This window comes from Dioscorea cayenensis, unplaced genomic scaffold (assembly GCF_009730915.1).
Source record: "Dioscorea cayenensis subsp. rotundata cultivar TDr96_F1 unplaced genomic scaffold, TDr96_F1_v2_PseudoChromosome.rev07_lg8_w22 25.fasta BLBR01000927.1, whole genome shotgun sequence".
In the NCBI taxonomy this organism is placed as follows: domain Eukaryota; kingdom Viridiplantae; phylum Streptophyta; class Magnoliopsida; order Dioscoreales; family Dioscoreaceae; genus Dioscorea; species Dioscorea cayenensis.
The window spans coordinates 31,178-45,740 of NW_024087318.1; the positions used below are offsets into that span (position 1 = coordinate 31,178).

The window sequence follows — 14,563 nt, forward strand, 5'->3', positions numbered from 1 at the left end:
ATTAATTTAAAATTTATACAATGCAAGCCCATAATAAGATATCATCAAACATGAATAATACAATACCCATAATTATGGGTGCAATGAAATAAAACTATTTTATTATTAAACAATAACTAAAATTGGCTTTGTAGGGCATACTAGTTTTTCAGATATCATGTCAGCATACATGTTATTAATTCTCTCTTTTGGCATCCATGCCATTTGGACTACCAATTCAACCTATCTATTCGACCAATCTATTCGGCTATTTGGCTTAAACATCATTATTGCTTTTGCAGATACCTACTGGGTATGGATCCGGTTGTCATCCCTAATATTCACTTGATGTCAATAATTAAACATTTTTTTTACTTTTTTTCACTAGCCAATCCTAATAAGGTAGGATGAAAAAAAATAACTTACAATATTATACATATACATATATATATATATATATGTGTGTGTGTGTGTGTGTGTGTGTGAGCGGAATGTGCGGCATTTCAACATTAAACATGTTTTCTAAAGTTGATTTAAGGCTTTTGAGATTTTATTTTTCACTCCATATATTGTTTTAAAATCTGGATTTGTTTAATAAATAAATAAATTTTAAACCTTTTATAAATAATTTGTTTAATAATTTAGATAAACATTACCATTATCTATGTATGTAATCCTTTTTAAAATATAAATTTTTAAAAAAAAACATTAAGGATATTCCTGATTCTCTAATCAAAACATTATCTATGTATTAATATTTAAATTATTTTATATAATTTTGTAATAATAAAATAAGAAGAAGAATAATAATATAATTATAGATAAACATTAACACAATCCACCAAAACAAGCTCTTGCATTACATCAATTAATTATTTCAAAACCCAAAAACAATGGCAAATCCATATTTATTTATATAGATAAACAACATCTTCAATTCAGTCTTTGTACGGAGTAAAATTAAACCATAAAAACAAGAATTTTCAAAATGAGATGACTCACTTTAAATCAAATCAAGAGCAACATTTTGAACTTCCTGCAATTCTTTGATATTTTTCCTTTTGAGAAAGTTTGAGTACCAATATGCTGATAATTTTGAAATTCTTTTGCGGTCTTTATCATCAAAATCCACAAAATAAAGCCCAAATCTTGATTGATATCCACCCATTAACTCAAAAACATCCATAAATGACCACACAAAGTATCCTCTCACATTTGCTCCATTCCTACAACAAAACAAAACTAACTTTATTTTCTACCTATAATAATTCTGTAGAAGAGTTATTTTCATTTAAGCCATTTACTATTGGTTTGAAAAATTACAAAAATATATGAGGAAAACTATAGTATGGTTTTATGTTCTATCGCCACTATTCTCACCAATTGTTATTAATAATTTATAATCAAATTTTAAGATTTTCTTCAATAACTAATAAATTATATGATAATTTTGTGCCCCAAAACTATATAAAATCAAATTAAAAAGTCTAATAGCATTTTTCAAGACTTTTTCATGCCCTTCAGAGAAAAAAAGACTTTATAAACTCATATAAAAGTAATATTTTCTTATATGCCCGTCAAATAAACAGTAAATAAACATTTTTTATGAAAAGACTTCTCCATCATTTAACTTCACCCTTCAATCATTTTGGAAAATAAAAAAAGCGTTACTATATAATTTCATGAGATTTTTAAGTGAATTTCCAACTATATAAGAGCACGAGTATAAGCAAAGAACAAGTTTTTTATAAGGGTATAAAAAAATTATATGATTTATTTAGAATTATATTAATAATTACTCAGTTTATAGGCTTTTGCAAGCAATTTCCTCTTATATATATAAATATATATACAAACCTGATAGCTTCCAAGGTACTTCGAATGTAACCATTCAAAAAATCAATCCTGTAAGTGTCATTCATTGTGTCTTCCAAGCCAAGACCACAACCTAAAAATGATAATTCACAAGAGCTTAGTCCTCATCATACGATTTACCAATAAAATTAGAAAATTAATTTTCATTTGGATTAATAAAAGAGACAGTGTCTTACCATTTTCTTGGACATAAATGGGAGGGTTTTTGTATTTTTGCTTGAAATATTCCAGCATTTTACTCAACCCATCTGGACGATATGGAATTGATGTTGGAATGTACTGGTTTCAAACTTAATTTTAGTCAATTTTAAATATACACACATATATATAACACTAACTCATACTACGAAACAAGCAAAATCCATCGATCTCACCTGGTCACTTGGTGTTATATTGTTTGACGCTGCCAAAAATAATAATAATAATAAATATATAAATAAAAATACAATTCAATACAATGCTCACTATTTAAGACTGTTAATTCATAAAGCTAATTGACAGCAGCTCGAACTTAGACTTAAAATTTTGAACTTTGGAATCAAACTCTTGATTTTTAGCTAGAAAACCAAGCACAAGCTAAGTTTGGCTCAATTGAGTACAACTATATAGTTCAAAGTATATAAATCTATTTAATAATACAAGCTAAATTGAGTTAAGCAACTCCGCCGATTAATTTCCATCTTTACGGTGCAATAACAACAACAATAAATGAATTTTTATAACTTAAATCGATCTCCAACAATTAAAATTTATTGATGAAAGCATAGAAATTAAGCATATGTTCACAAAAATAGAAAAGAAAAAGAATAGTGGAGAAACCTGTGAAAGTAGCCATCATGTCACTAATGCAGTCTCTAACGGGCATTGCAAGAGCCTCAACAGAGTTATCAGCAACAAAGGATGAACTATAGTGATTCAAACCAATAAAATCAAATGAGCCTTTCACATACTCTGACTGAGATTTGGTAAAAACTGGGAGTCTTGATCCCACTATTTTCTTCATTGTCTTTGGATAGTCCCCAAACACCAATGGATCTACAATCCTGTAATGTCATGCTAACTCATCAAATTTTATACATATCATATATATATATATATATAAGCATGTGTCCTCCACAGACGTCCCACAATGGCAGTTAGATTTGTATTTAACAACCACTATCTATTCATATACAGTGCTCAACAATTGTTAACAATATATTATAACTTATGAGAACCCATCAGTTGGGGATGTCCTTAAATTTCAAATCTCGAGACTTCCACAGAAACTGTTGGATTACTATCCGACGGCTATGATCCATGCATGAACAATTTCAAACAATGCCAAAGTATTTTACATAGTAATCATACACAATAAATCTGTACAGTACTGTATAAACAATAGCCATTGAATCATCATCCAACGACGATAAATAAACAAACAGTCATCTGTGTACGTATACAGAAGAATGATCCAAACGGCTGTAAATAAACATCCTAATAAACAGTCAGTCATCTGTGTACGTACATTATATTGACGGATCCAATGGTTGTAAATAAATATGTATCCCTAGTGAACAATTATTTGTGTACGCAAAATGACTTGAACCCATATATTATAGTGGTTAACAGTGCCTAATGATATAACAGCGCAATATTTTATTGTTAAAATCTGCAAACCATCCCTATGAGTAGCAGTCGTTAGCCTAGAATTTAGAAAGCTAAGTTCTTACCCAGAAAATCATATATATACTATATATGTATATATATAGTATATAAGGAGGATAAGGCTTTCGTACCAGAATTATCAATGTGTAGCATAGTAATTACCACTTCTTAATGTTAAAATATAATAGCCGAATATTAATTAATTTAGTAAATTTAAATATTAGTACTTATATGTAGGTAAATTGAATCATGTCAAAATAATATGTTTAATTTATATCAATATTAGCACCTAAATAAAATAAATGGTAACCAGTAGATGCTATGTCAAATGTCGTTTTCAAGTGTGCTCATTGTCACGGCCTCACGTCTACCCTTACACTCGTCCTACAGGAATTATAATTACTAGGTAAATAGAGACAAGTTTTTATATTGAAATTATTTTTATCCTACGACAATTATCCACACATAACAGCTAGATGTAATTAGATTCTGTCCACGAGATGCTCCGTGATACCATGTCAACTTTTCATTTTCCAAGTAATTTCATCCTATGTGAACTTATTATAATTATTAGGTACTAAATAGCGGTGACTGTTATTAAATATATGTAAGTTGGGTAACAAAAGAAGTTTCTATAATTTGGGAGGTTTCTCTCTCTCTCCGCAACCTTTTCCTTTTTATTTGTTGTGAAATCAACATGGAATTAACTCAGTTGATTTAGTTTAATATAAATAAAAGTACTAAATATCCAATGACACTAATATATTATGCATTTTTCATAATATAAATAGGATATATATAGACAACGACCGTTTGATCATTAGAAACAGATTTTTTATGTAAGGTGTTTGTGCTTCGTTGATGAGATGAGTTCAAACCTCAGCCTACGCAAAATGAGGGCACATATATTGATGAGGTTGTGGTTGCGTTTCACATAACACGTGGTTTATCCACATTTGTTAAAAAAAAAAAAAGGATATATACACTCACCATCCCAACTCGAAGTCTATTACTCTTTTTGTTGCTTGAATATCAGCTTTGGAGTCGGAGAATGGAGTATACCACGCTGTGTAGACATTCAAGGCTATCCAACCACGTTGAAAAGCCTGTAAACAACATATTCTAGACATTAATTTTTGGTATAATCACTGAAAATACTCATAGTTTTTCTCTTCTTTTCGTCTCTTCTCGACTGCTCGACGACTTATCCCATGAAAAATGCGCCCATTTAGAAAAACTGTCATTTGGCCTCCTCTACTTTAGAAAAACTGCGCCCACTTGCAGATGACTAAATGAGCATTTCTAAAAGTAGAGGGACCACTTGTGGACTTTTTAACTAAGTCAGCACATTTTCAAAGTGGAGGACTAGTCGGGAGTATTTCTGAGTATAGGGACCAAAAGGAAAGAGAGAGAAAAGTAGAGGGACCAACTAGGGTATTATGCCTTAATTTTTCACATTGTATTGCAGGAAAGAAGGTGTAGATATAAGCATACAAAAATTATATTTGCCACCGCAGCCATACCCAAGTCATTTACTAAATTGACTCTCATGAGGTCTAGGGATCAATTCTTTCACAATGCATAAATAAAAACTATTTTGTTAAAAGAGGGTAAAGAATGCATAGAAGTAAAAAAATATATATAACTGTCAAAGATCTCTTAGTCTACTAGTATTGGGTCTCCACCCCTCCAATCCCTTTAAAATCCCCCTTTGGGTAGCTGCTTTGGTTGGATCGAATTTAAATTCGCGATGCGATCTATAAACGAATCCTTGAATATCTTGGTCTCAAAATACGACCATAATCTATGTGTTTGGTTGGATGTAGACTCGAATTACTTGATTATAAGATTTTATGTTTGTTTGGAAGGATTTGTAAATCTGGAATTTGAAAACATGTGTATATATGTATATGTGTATATGTGTATGTGTATGTGTATATGTATAGATTTATATATATATATGTATGTATATGTATGTGTATACATATACGTATATGTGTATATATGTGTATGTGTATATGTATATGTGTATGTGTATATGTCTATATATGTATATGTGTATGTGTATATGTATATGTGTATGTGTATATGTATATGTGTATATATGTATATGTCTATATATGTATATGTGTATGTGTATATGTATATGTGTATATGTATAGATTTATGTATATATATATGTATATGTATATGTATATATATGTATACATATAGATTTCTGTATATGTATATGTATATATATATATATGCATATATACTGGTTTTGAACTCCCGGAATTTGGTTTTACGGTCATTTTGACCGTAAACCAAAATCCCTCAATGATGGGATTTCAAAAGCACATGAAAAATGAAATACATCAAAACAAACACCGGATTTTAAAAAGGTAAGGGATTTGGAGTTACATGTAACTCCAAATCCCTTCAAACAAACACTACCTTAGTAAGACCGCACTAGACGCTTTTGTAAACAAAAAAATGAATTGGAATATATGCATATATACCCGGTATTTTGTTTTGTATAAATGAAAAATTGAAGCATGAGCAAGCAATGCATTGTGAATGGCAATGTATGGCTCTGTGCTGGAATTTCCTGAGGTGCAGTTGATGACTCCAAACGGATTTGAACATCTTTGAGGTGGAAAATATCCAAGATCAAAAGATGCTTTGGCCATGACGTTTACTTCAGCTATGGTTGTCCAATGATATACTCTATCTCCAAATTCTCTGAAGCACACATCTGCATATGCTGTGAAATCATCCCTGACAAACAAAGAAAGTGATAGATCAAACAAGAAAAAAATAGCGTGCTTTTTATTTTTACTTTTGAAAATATTATGTAAATAAACTTCTTTTATTTTTTTTTTAATTTTGTTTTAGTTCTTTAACCCACTGGTTTTCTAACCGCTAGAGCTCTAAACTAATTATGAACAAAATTCTAAGAAATGTTTATAAGAATAAATCTCTTTCAATTGATGTGTTTTACATATACAAAGATTTGATCTTAAAAACCACTTTATTAAGTGATCCCGACAATTACTACTTATACCAACGCCCATTAATTTCTTTTCGGTTTTTAGCTATATATGTTCATATAAAAAATCATATTCATTTTTTTACTTCTACAAATCAATTTTGTTTTGTTTATATTTTAATCTTTATGGTTAGAAGTCAACTTATAAAAAACTAAACTAATTGTTTTAAAAGAAAAAAAATACAAAAAAATAAAATAAAAGGCAAATAATAAAAAAAAATTTCAACAAAAATGACAAGCAATTAAATTTAGTCTTTATAAGAGCATATTAACATACTGTTATAGGGTATACAAATGATTTTTGTTTTTTTTAATTATTTATAGTCAATCGAAAAGCTTAGTAACAGGCGATGGTATAAGAAGAAATATTTAATGAGTTAGTACGAGTTTATTTTTGGTCTTCATATAAAAAATAAAAAATAAAAAATAAAAAAAAATCAATTTAATTCTCATATTGAAATAAATAGAGTATAAAATAAATAAATAAATAAATAAGTGGCCACAGGTATACTTACCCCGGCCTAAGAATTTTCATGTTAAGAGTTTATTTATAAAACAAAATGATACTAATTAATTTGTTTGGTAACAAGTTAAATGTTTAATTTTAAAAAAAGTAATTAATAGAAGGCAAGACTTCTGACATACACTATTCTGGGGCTCAACCAGCCGTTGTATTCATCTTCAAGCACTTGAGGAAGATCTTGATGATAAAGCATAACATGAGGCTGAATTCCTATTTAATTTAAAATAAATCAACACTGAAATTAAAAAAACAATGTTAAAAATACTAAGTTTAGACATTTGCAATTGAAATAAATTAACCTTTTTCAATCAGTTGGTTGATGAGATTGTTATAGTAATCCAGTCCTTTCGGGTTAATCTCACCTCTGCCATCTAACAAATCATAGACAAAAATCAATAGAGTAATTAAAAATAGTAAAATGATGAAGAGAAATGTTTGTAAATATGAAAAATTACAAATATTTCAGCAAATGATAAATAAAAAGATATTGTGAAAATTTTTAATTCATCATACTTGGGATAAGTCTTGACCAAGAGATGGAGAACTTATATGCTTCCAATCCAGTATCACTCATGAGCTTCACATCTTCCTACAATAATATATACATATATATATATATATAAAATAAAACTGCAAAGGAAAAAAATTAAATATAAATAGATGTGATATCATCAAGTGATGATGTTATTTTTGGAACCTTATATTTATGGTATTGATCTGAAGCAATATCTCCAGTGCTCTTGTCTGGCATCTTCCCTGAAACATTTTTAAATCTCTAAAAACTTTTAGGCAATGTTTGTATTGAAGGAAAAACAGACAAATTAAAACTAGAAAATGAAATTTAATAAGAATAACCTGCATGAGTATAAGTGTCCCAAATGCATGGACTCCTTCCATCTTCAGCTGCTGCTCCTTCAACCTATACACAAACAACCATTTTTTTTAGATTCATCATTCTCATCTCTGAATCAATCTACCAAAATAAATAAATAAATAAAATAAGAAGAAGAAGAAGAACTGAGGACCTGATAAGCTGAAGTTCCAGCTCCAAAAACAAAGTCTGAAGGGAAGTCATTCCTGGTGAAGTTCGGAGGAGAACTTTGGGCTGAGCACAACCACAAATGCAATAATATGAGAAAAGGTTAAAGTAGTATTGAAGCCATTAATGTTCTCTTTCCCTGCATCCCTGATTCTTTATCTCCAATGCATGCTTCCCCATCGATATATATAAATCTTTTAGATATTTGAATTTTTTTTTTAAATAATAATAAATGTTTATTAAAACAAATGAGCTCTTGATCTATTAACATTGGATTTCAAACATAAAGTGTTCGTGTCTTGTCAAAAAGACATGTTCGAATCTCGACTCATGTGGAATAAGAGCAAAAATGTGTCAAAATAGTAACTCCACATGTGCAAGCCCTTATAAATTTATTAAAATTAATATTTTCTAAAAATAAGTAATAAATTTATTTATTTATTTATTTACTTAAATTGTTTTTTTAGAGAGCTTTTGAAAGGTTCGGTTGCGGATAAATGGTTTATTCCTCTATGAAACACATAAGGAAAGAAAAAAAAAATGTAATTAGGTTAATTAAAAATATTAAAATAAGAAAAGTTTAGCTAATGTGCTACAATATGGGAAAGAAATTATATATGTGATTTGATGATAGGTTAATTTAAAAAAAAAAAAAAAAGCTAATGATCTTACGTCTGTGGCAAAAAAAAACAGACATTTTAAAATTTATTTTTTTAAATAATAATAAATGTTGACCAGATGCTTGGAGGACCACTTGTCTCACTGCCCTGACGTTGGATACACTTACCGGTGGGTGTGATAGCGTGTATATATATATAATGACAGAGACCAACGCTTTAATTTGAAGGTTTATTTACGCAAAATTACTTGTTTTTAATAAATAAAATTTTTAAAAAATTATTTTTAAGCTGTAAATTTTATATTATTTTTAGTTTTGTTTTCATATTTTAATATTATTATTATTTTTTTTAAAAGGTAGATAAAACACATGCATTAGAAAGAAAAGCCCACAGTCAGACCAAAAGGTCAAACAAAACCACAAACAGATACATAAAGCCCACTAGAAGTGGAAACAAAACAAATGGCCCACAAACAACCTGGCCAAACACTGACCAGAAACCAGAAATCACAACTCACTATCCCAACTCCTAAACCGGGTCCTCTCCACCGGGAGCAACTCCACCTGGGTCAATCACATCGTGCAGAGAACACCGGATCTACTTGCTAGCGAGTAGTAGCATGCTCATCAAAGCTCACTCAAGCGGGAAGGGCCGCAGAAAACCACAATATCAAAACATGTACAATCTTCTAAAATCACGCAGGAAGGAGATGGACAACGCAAGATAAAAATGCAATCATTTCTAAAGAAACCGATATGCCAAATAACCGCTTTCACAATGACACCTCCTAAGGGTCGAAGACTAGGACGCAGTTTAAACCACCAAGATCCCCACACCTCATCTAAGGAAGGAGGAAGCGCCGTTAAATCAAAAAGGTTTAAAAAGAAGCACCAAATTGGATGAACAAACTGACAATTCCGAAAAAGGTGATCCACAGATTCACAGTCTGTATGGCACAAAACGCAAGTAGTGGTCGGGAAGTTTGTTGCAAAGTCAGTAAAGCTAAATTTCCCAAGGTAAGGATCTTATTCCTCCAAGCAAGCCGCTTGAAAATGTTAACCTTCATGCATAGGGAGTTCCAGACAACCCTGACTATTGGACATTTAATCCCTCCATCAACTAGAAAGGTGTAGAAGGATTTAATAGAGAAGCGTCCGCTCGGCGTTAGAGCCCACCATTTTAGATCTTCCTCAGACAGACCCTCGTGAAGGGTGAAAGTCTCTAGAAAACTCCCCACCTCGGCATCCTCCGTAAAAGGCGCAAGTTCTAGAAAGTGGCTCAAATCCTTAACTGTGCCGTTAGGGTTGTCCGACGCAAGGAATAGATTAGGCCAGATATTCATAGGCGCCCCCACCATTAAGCTTTTCATTTATCTTTCCGAATAAAAGTGCGGAGCCGCCGGAAACACTTGACGGCTGCAACCTCGCGATCACCGGCATAGAAACAAAAGACCGCTCCAAAAGAAAGAAGTCTTTCCTTGACGGTGAATGTGCAGGTTCCAGTCTGAAATCCCATAATTAAAACGCACAATCGGCCACCCGCACCAGTTTGCATCCGAGGACAGTTTCCACCACCACTTACCGAGGAGGGTCGAGTTGAATACCTTCAAATCCAGAATACCCCCACCCACCTAACTCCTTCGGTCTACAAATACTCTTCCAGCTGACGAGTCGGCATTTCAGTTTATCCAAATCCGGCCCTGACCATAGAAAGTCCCTCCTGATCCTGTCCACCTCCCTGACCACCTAACTCGGCAGTCGAAAGATAGACATCCAAGACGTTGGAATTGCGGAGAGAACCGAATTTAATAAATATAAGTCTACCACTCGATAGACAATCGCGAGAAGCTTTCCAGGAGGATAACCGCCACCGAACCTTGGCAATAAGGATTTCCCAATCCCTTTCCCTTGGCCTTCTTCCAAAAATGGGAATACCAGGTAAGTAACCGGGAGACGGCCAACCGCACAACTAAGAGTCAAGGCCTTAGCATGACTCGGGAGTTGGTTAACACGAGAAGAAAACAGACAAGTTTTCGAGAAGTTGGTTTCCAGTCCGGACATCCCTTCAAACAAATACAGCAACAACTTGATGATACGCAAGCCCTCCAGACCCCCGGTAGTCAGGATGAGTAAGTCGTCAACTTAGTGCAAATTGCACATTCTGCCCTGATTGCCCAATGGTACACCAACCAGCACACCAGAGTTTAAAGCATGAGAGAACATGGTCCCCAGCACATCCGACACCAGGACGAAGAACAGAGGAGAAAGAGGGTCACCCTGTGTCAAACCTCGATGATAACGCACATATCCACTTGGCGACCCATTGACAAGGATATTGGCCTTGGAGGAGAGGAGAAGGGCTCGCATCCAGCCAACCCATCGCCTGCCAAATCCCCTAGCCTCCAGAAGGTCAAAAAGAAAGTCCCAATCCACTGAGTCAAACGCCTTTGAAAAATCAACCTTTAGGATATGGCCTGGAAGCCTTCGCTTATGAATGCTAAAAATCAATTCCTCTGCCGTGGCGATGTTGTCGACAATACATCTGCCTTTGATGAAGGCTGACTGTGAATTGTCAACCAGATATCCAATCACCTTACTCAGCCTAGGAGCTAGCAGTTTAGAGATGATCTTAAGGGTAGAGTTGATCAAACTGATAGGCCTATAATCCGACATCAACTCCGGGTACTCCACTTTAGGAATTAGGGTAATGCAAGCCCAGTTTATGCGTTCTAAATTGGCCCTTCCAAAAGAAGTCTTCACAAAGAATTACTAGTTCCATTTGAATAATATCCCAAAAGCATTGGAAAAAGAGGATAGGGAAGCCATCTGGCCCCGGCGCTTTATCAGCCCCCAACGCAAACACCGCCGCTTTTTATCTCTCTCTACATATAAATAACTTATAAAAATTACAAGGTTATATTTTAAAAAAAAATTAAAACGTTTATGTGGTTGAATACAAACCATGTGCACATATTTAAACGTCCATCAGAGTTTAGAATCAATAAAAAACAACTTATAATCTATTTCAACATTCGTTTTTTTTATTATTTATCACTGATTCTTCAAAATCATGTTAAAAGCAATTAAAAACCTGTGTAAATATAATTGACAGTGAAAAAAATTTATAATATTTTCAAATATGAAGCCTAGCTAACAGAGCAATTTTAAACTTTTGATTATTTATTTAAAAAATAGATAAATCATTATTTATATCTTTCGTTTGTAATTTTGTTATTACAAACAAAACTTTATATTTTAAATTTATACCCCACCAAAATAAATTATTGGATCCGCCCTGACACTTTGAAACATATGGTCCTCCTCATTTTGGCGTTGAGTTCATTTGTGGCTAGAAATTTTGACGTGAAAATTATTTGAATTTTGTTTAGAAATTATTGGACCGGTGGTTGACTTCATAATAATAATAATTTTTTATTATATAAATTAATTTATTTTAGTCTTGAAATAAACAATTTATTGGATTTGATAATTTTGTCTAAAGTAATAACATAGTAAAACAGATAGCATTTTTTTATGAGTTTATATATATATATATATATAATAAAATAAAAAAAATAAATTATATGGTTTATGAATTAAAATCAACTTAGTCTTTGCTTTTTTATATTAAAATCAGACTTGTCTATATCCTAAACTCTAAAGTTTAATATCCTAAAATCTTAAACATAAATATTATAAAATATTATATCTAAAATTAAAAAAAAAACTTAGCCTCTAAATAGGGTGTATTTTGAGATTGAGCTGTCAGTGAATATCAGTGTTCAAATCGACATAGCTCGTTTTGCTAAATTTCATATCAGAAACGAGTCCAGTTTTGAACATTATTTTAAAACTCAATTAATAAACGAGCCAAGCTTGAATAGCCGAAAGCTCCGCTCTTTTTGGCCCGCGAACACAGTTCGTGAACAAGCTCATGAACAAGCTTATTTATAAGCTCGGTTGTAAGCTTGTTTATATATATATATATATATGTATGTATATGTATATATATGTATATATGTATATTAAAGTGTATATGTGACTATGTCATTGTTGTCAATTTAAGTTACACATATAGGCAGTGGCGGAAGCAGAACTAAAATTAAGGGGATACTGAATTTAAATTTTAAAATATTTTAAAATATTAAATAATTCTATTAATTCAAACTTGAGATTATAATAATCAATATTTTAAAAATATAAAATATATATCCATCTAAAAAATTTGGTTTACGTGTAAATCCGCTATCATATCTACATAATTAGCGACTAACTCAACTAGTTAACACTAAATTAACAAATACTGCAATTAAAAAACAACTTTAAACAAATTCATATATATAAGTCAATTTTTATCTACAACAATTATTCAACAAATAATCTAATGAATAATTAAAATTTTCATAACAATTAATCACAAATATATAATATTTTTTCACAATAATTTTCATAATGAAACAAATATTTAACAAATATCTAACAATCATTTAACAAATATAAATACTTTTACACAACAAATAATCACATAAAAATTAAAAAAAATAAATTAGATATAAAACAAACAAGAAAAAAACGATAAATCCCTATAATGAAAATAAAACATAAACTTGGAGAAAATTTATCAAAGAGAAAAAAAAACTACCAATCTATGAGATCTGCAATGTTTTTTTATTTTAGAGATTTTGCGATAGCAATTGCATTTTTTAGGATTTTATTTTTATTTTTATATTAATATCCTAAATATTGATAATTATATCTCGATAAGTTTAATAAAAAAATATATATATATATAAAGTTTAAAATCAAAAATATTTGAGGATTTATGTTTAGCTGACCATATTATTTATTATCACTCAACATCAAATTTATTTACTATAGTAATTTTATTATTTTTATTTAATTTATTTTAAATAATATGAGGTAAAATTAAAAAAAATAAAAGTAGCATTTTTCATATGAATTATAATGATTAATATTTTAATTATATATATAAGTATGAATATATATATATATATGTGGGATCGAAAATATGAGGTAAGTATCACTGACACCTCCAAACCGTACTCGAAACGCATCTTTCAGTTGTTGCCAATTTTGAATCGAGTCAGGTTGCAAACTTGCATACCACTCAAATGCAACTCCTGTGAGACTGACAGAAAATTGTCTGAGGAGAAGTGATGGTTTTGCACTTGTGTCTCCACATGCTGTCACAAAGTGGGCCAAGTGTTGATCAGGATTACCAATCCCATTGAATTGTTTGAATTTAGGCACATTGTATCCTTTGGGATAGGGTACTAAATCATGATAGCCGGGATAAGGTTTGTCACTATCAACTCTTATCTCTCTATTTTTGGCATGTTTGAGTTCAGTAGCCACCATCTGTTGTATCTCCTTCCGAGTCATTACAACTGAATGTTCTTGGATTGGGGTACTTGTTGTTCCTCCTGGCCCCACTGCTTGAGCAGTCTCTTTTGGTTGAAGGATTGGATTACTTGGCCTTTGTACCTGTTCGGGGCCATTTGCCATTAAGGATGCTATCTGCTTTTGCATGTGGAACACTGTATCCATTAACACCATCATATTTTCATTCATCTTCTTGTATTCTGCTTCCCTATTTTCCATTTCTTGGAATTTCTTCATGATGTTGTTCTGGTCTAAACCAAAAACTGGTTCATCTTCATCATCTTCATTTGGAGGGTCTGCCCCCTTGTAATCTTTTGGTATATCAAGTGGAATATGGCTTGAACCTTCCTCTCTAACCATGCTTTCACTATAAAAAAATTGCCATATACTGACAATTCTCAATAGTAACAGTTAAATTCCGTAGCTATAGACCCGGTTTTTCACTGA

The 14,563-nt window shown here is 31.5% G+C and overlaps 1 protein-coding gene across 1 annotated transcript; it reads right to left on the reverse strand.

Annotated features, from left to right (window-relative positions):
• Nucleotides 1-950: 950 nt before the first annotated feature.
• LOC120255288 (beta-glucosidase 22-like) lies at nt 951-8,124 on the reverse strand. The gene is made up of 13 exons (XM_039263140.1): nt 8,081-8,124; nt 7,911-7,974; nt 7,753-7,811; nt 7,569-7,644; nt 7,355-7,426; nt 7,178-7,265; nt 6,003-6,261; nt 4,492-4,607; nt 2,674-2,897; nt 2,229-2,257; nt 2,031-2,133; nt 1,837-1,927; nt 951-1,205 (listed from the first exon to the last, which is right to left on the reverse strand). The coding sequence occupies exons 3-13, from the start codon at nt 7,804-7,806 to the stop codon at nt 983-985; spliced, it is 1,335 nt and encodes a 444-aa protein (XP_039119074.1). The 5' UTR covers nt 7,807-7,811; nt 7,911-7,974; nt 8,081-8,124; the 3' UTR covers nt 951-982.
• Between the last annotated feature and the right edge of the window lie 6,439 nt (nt 8,125-14,563).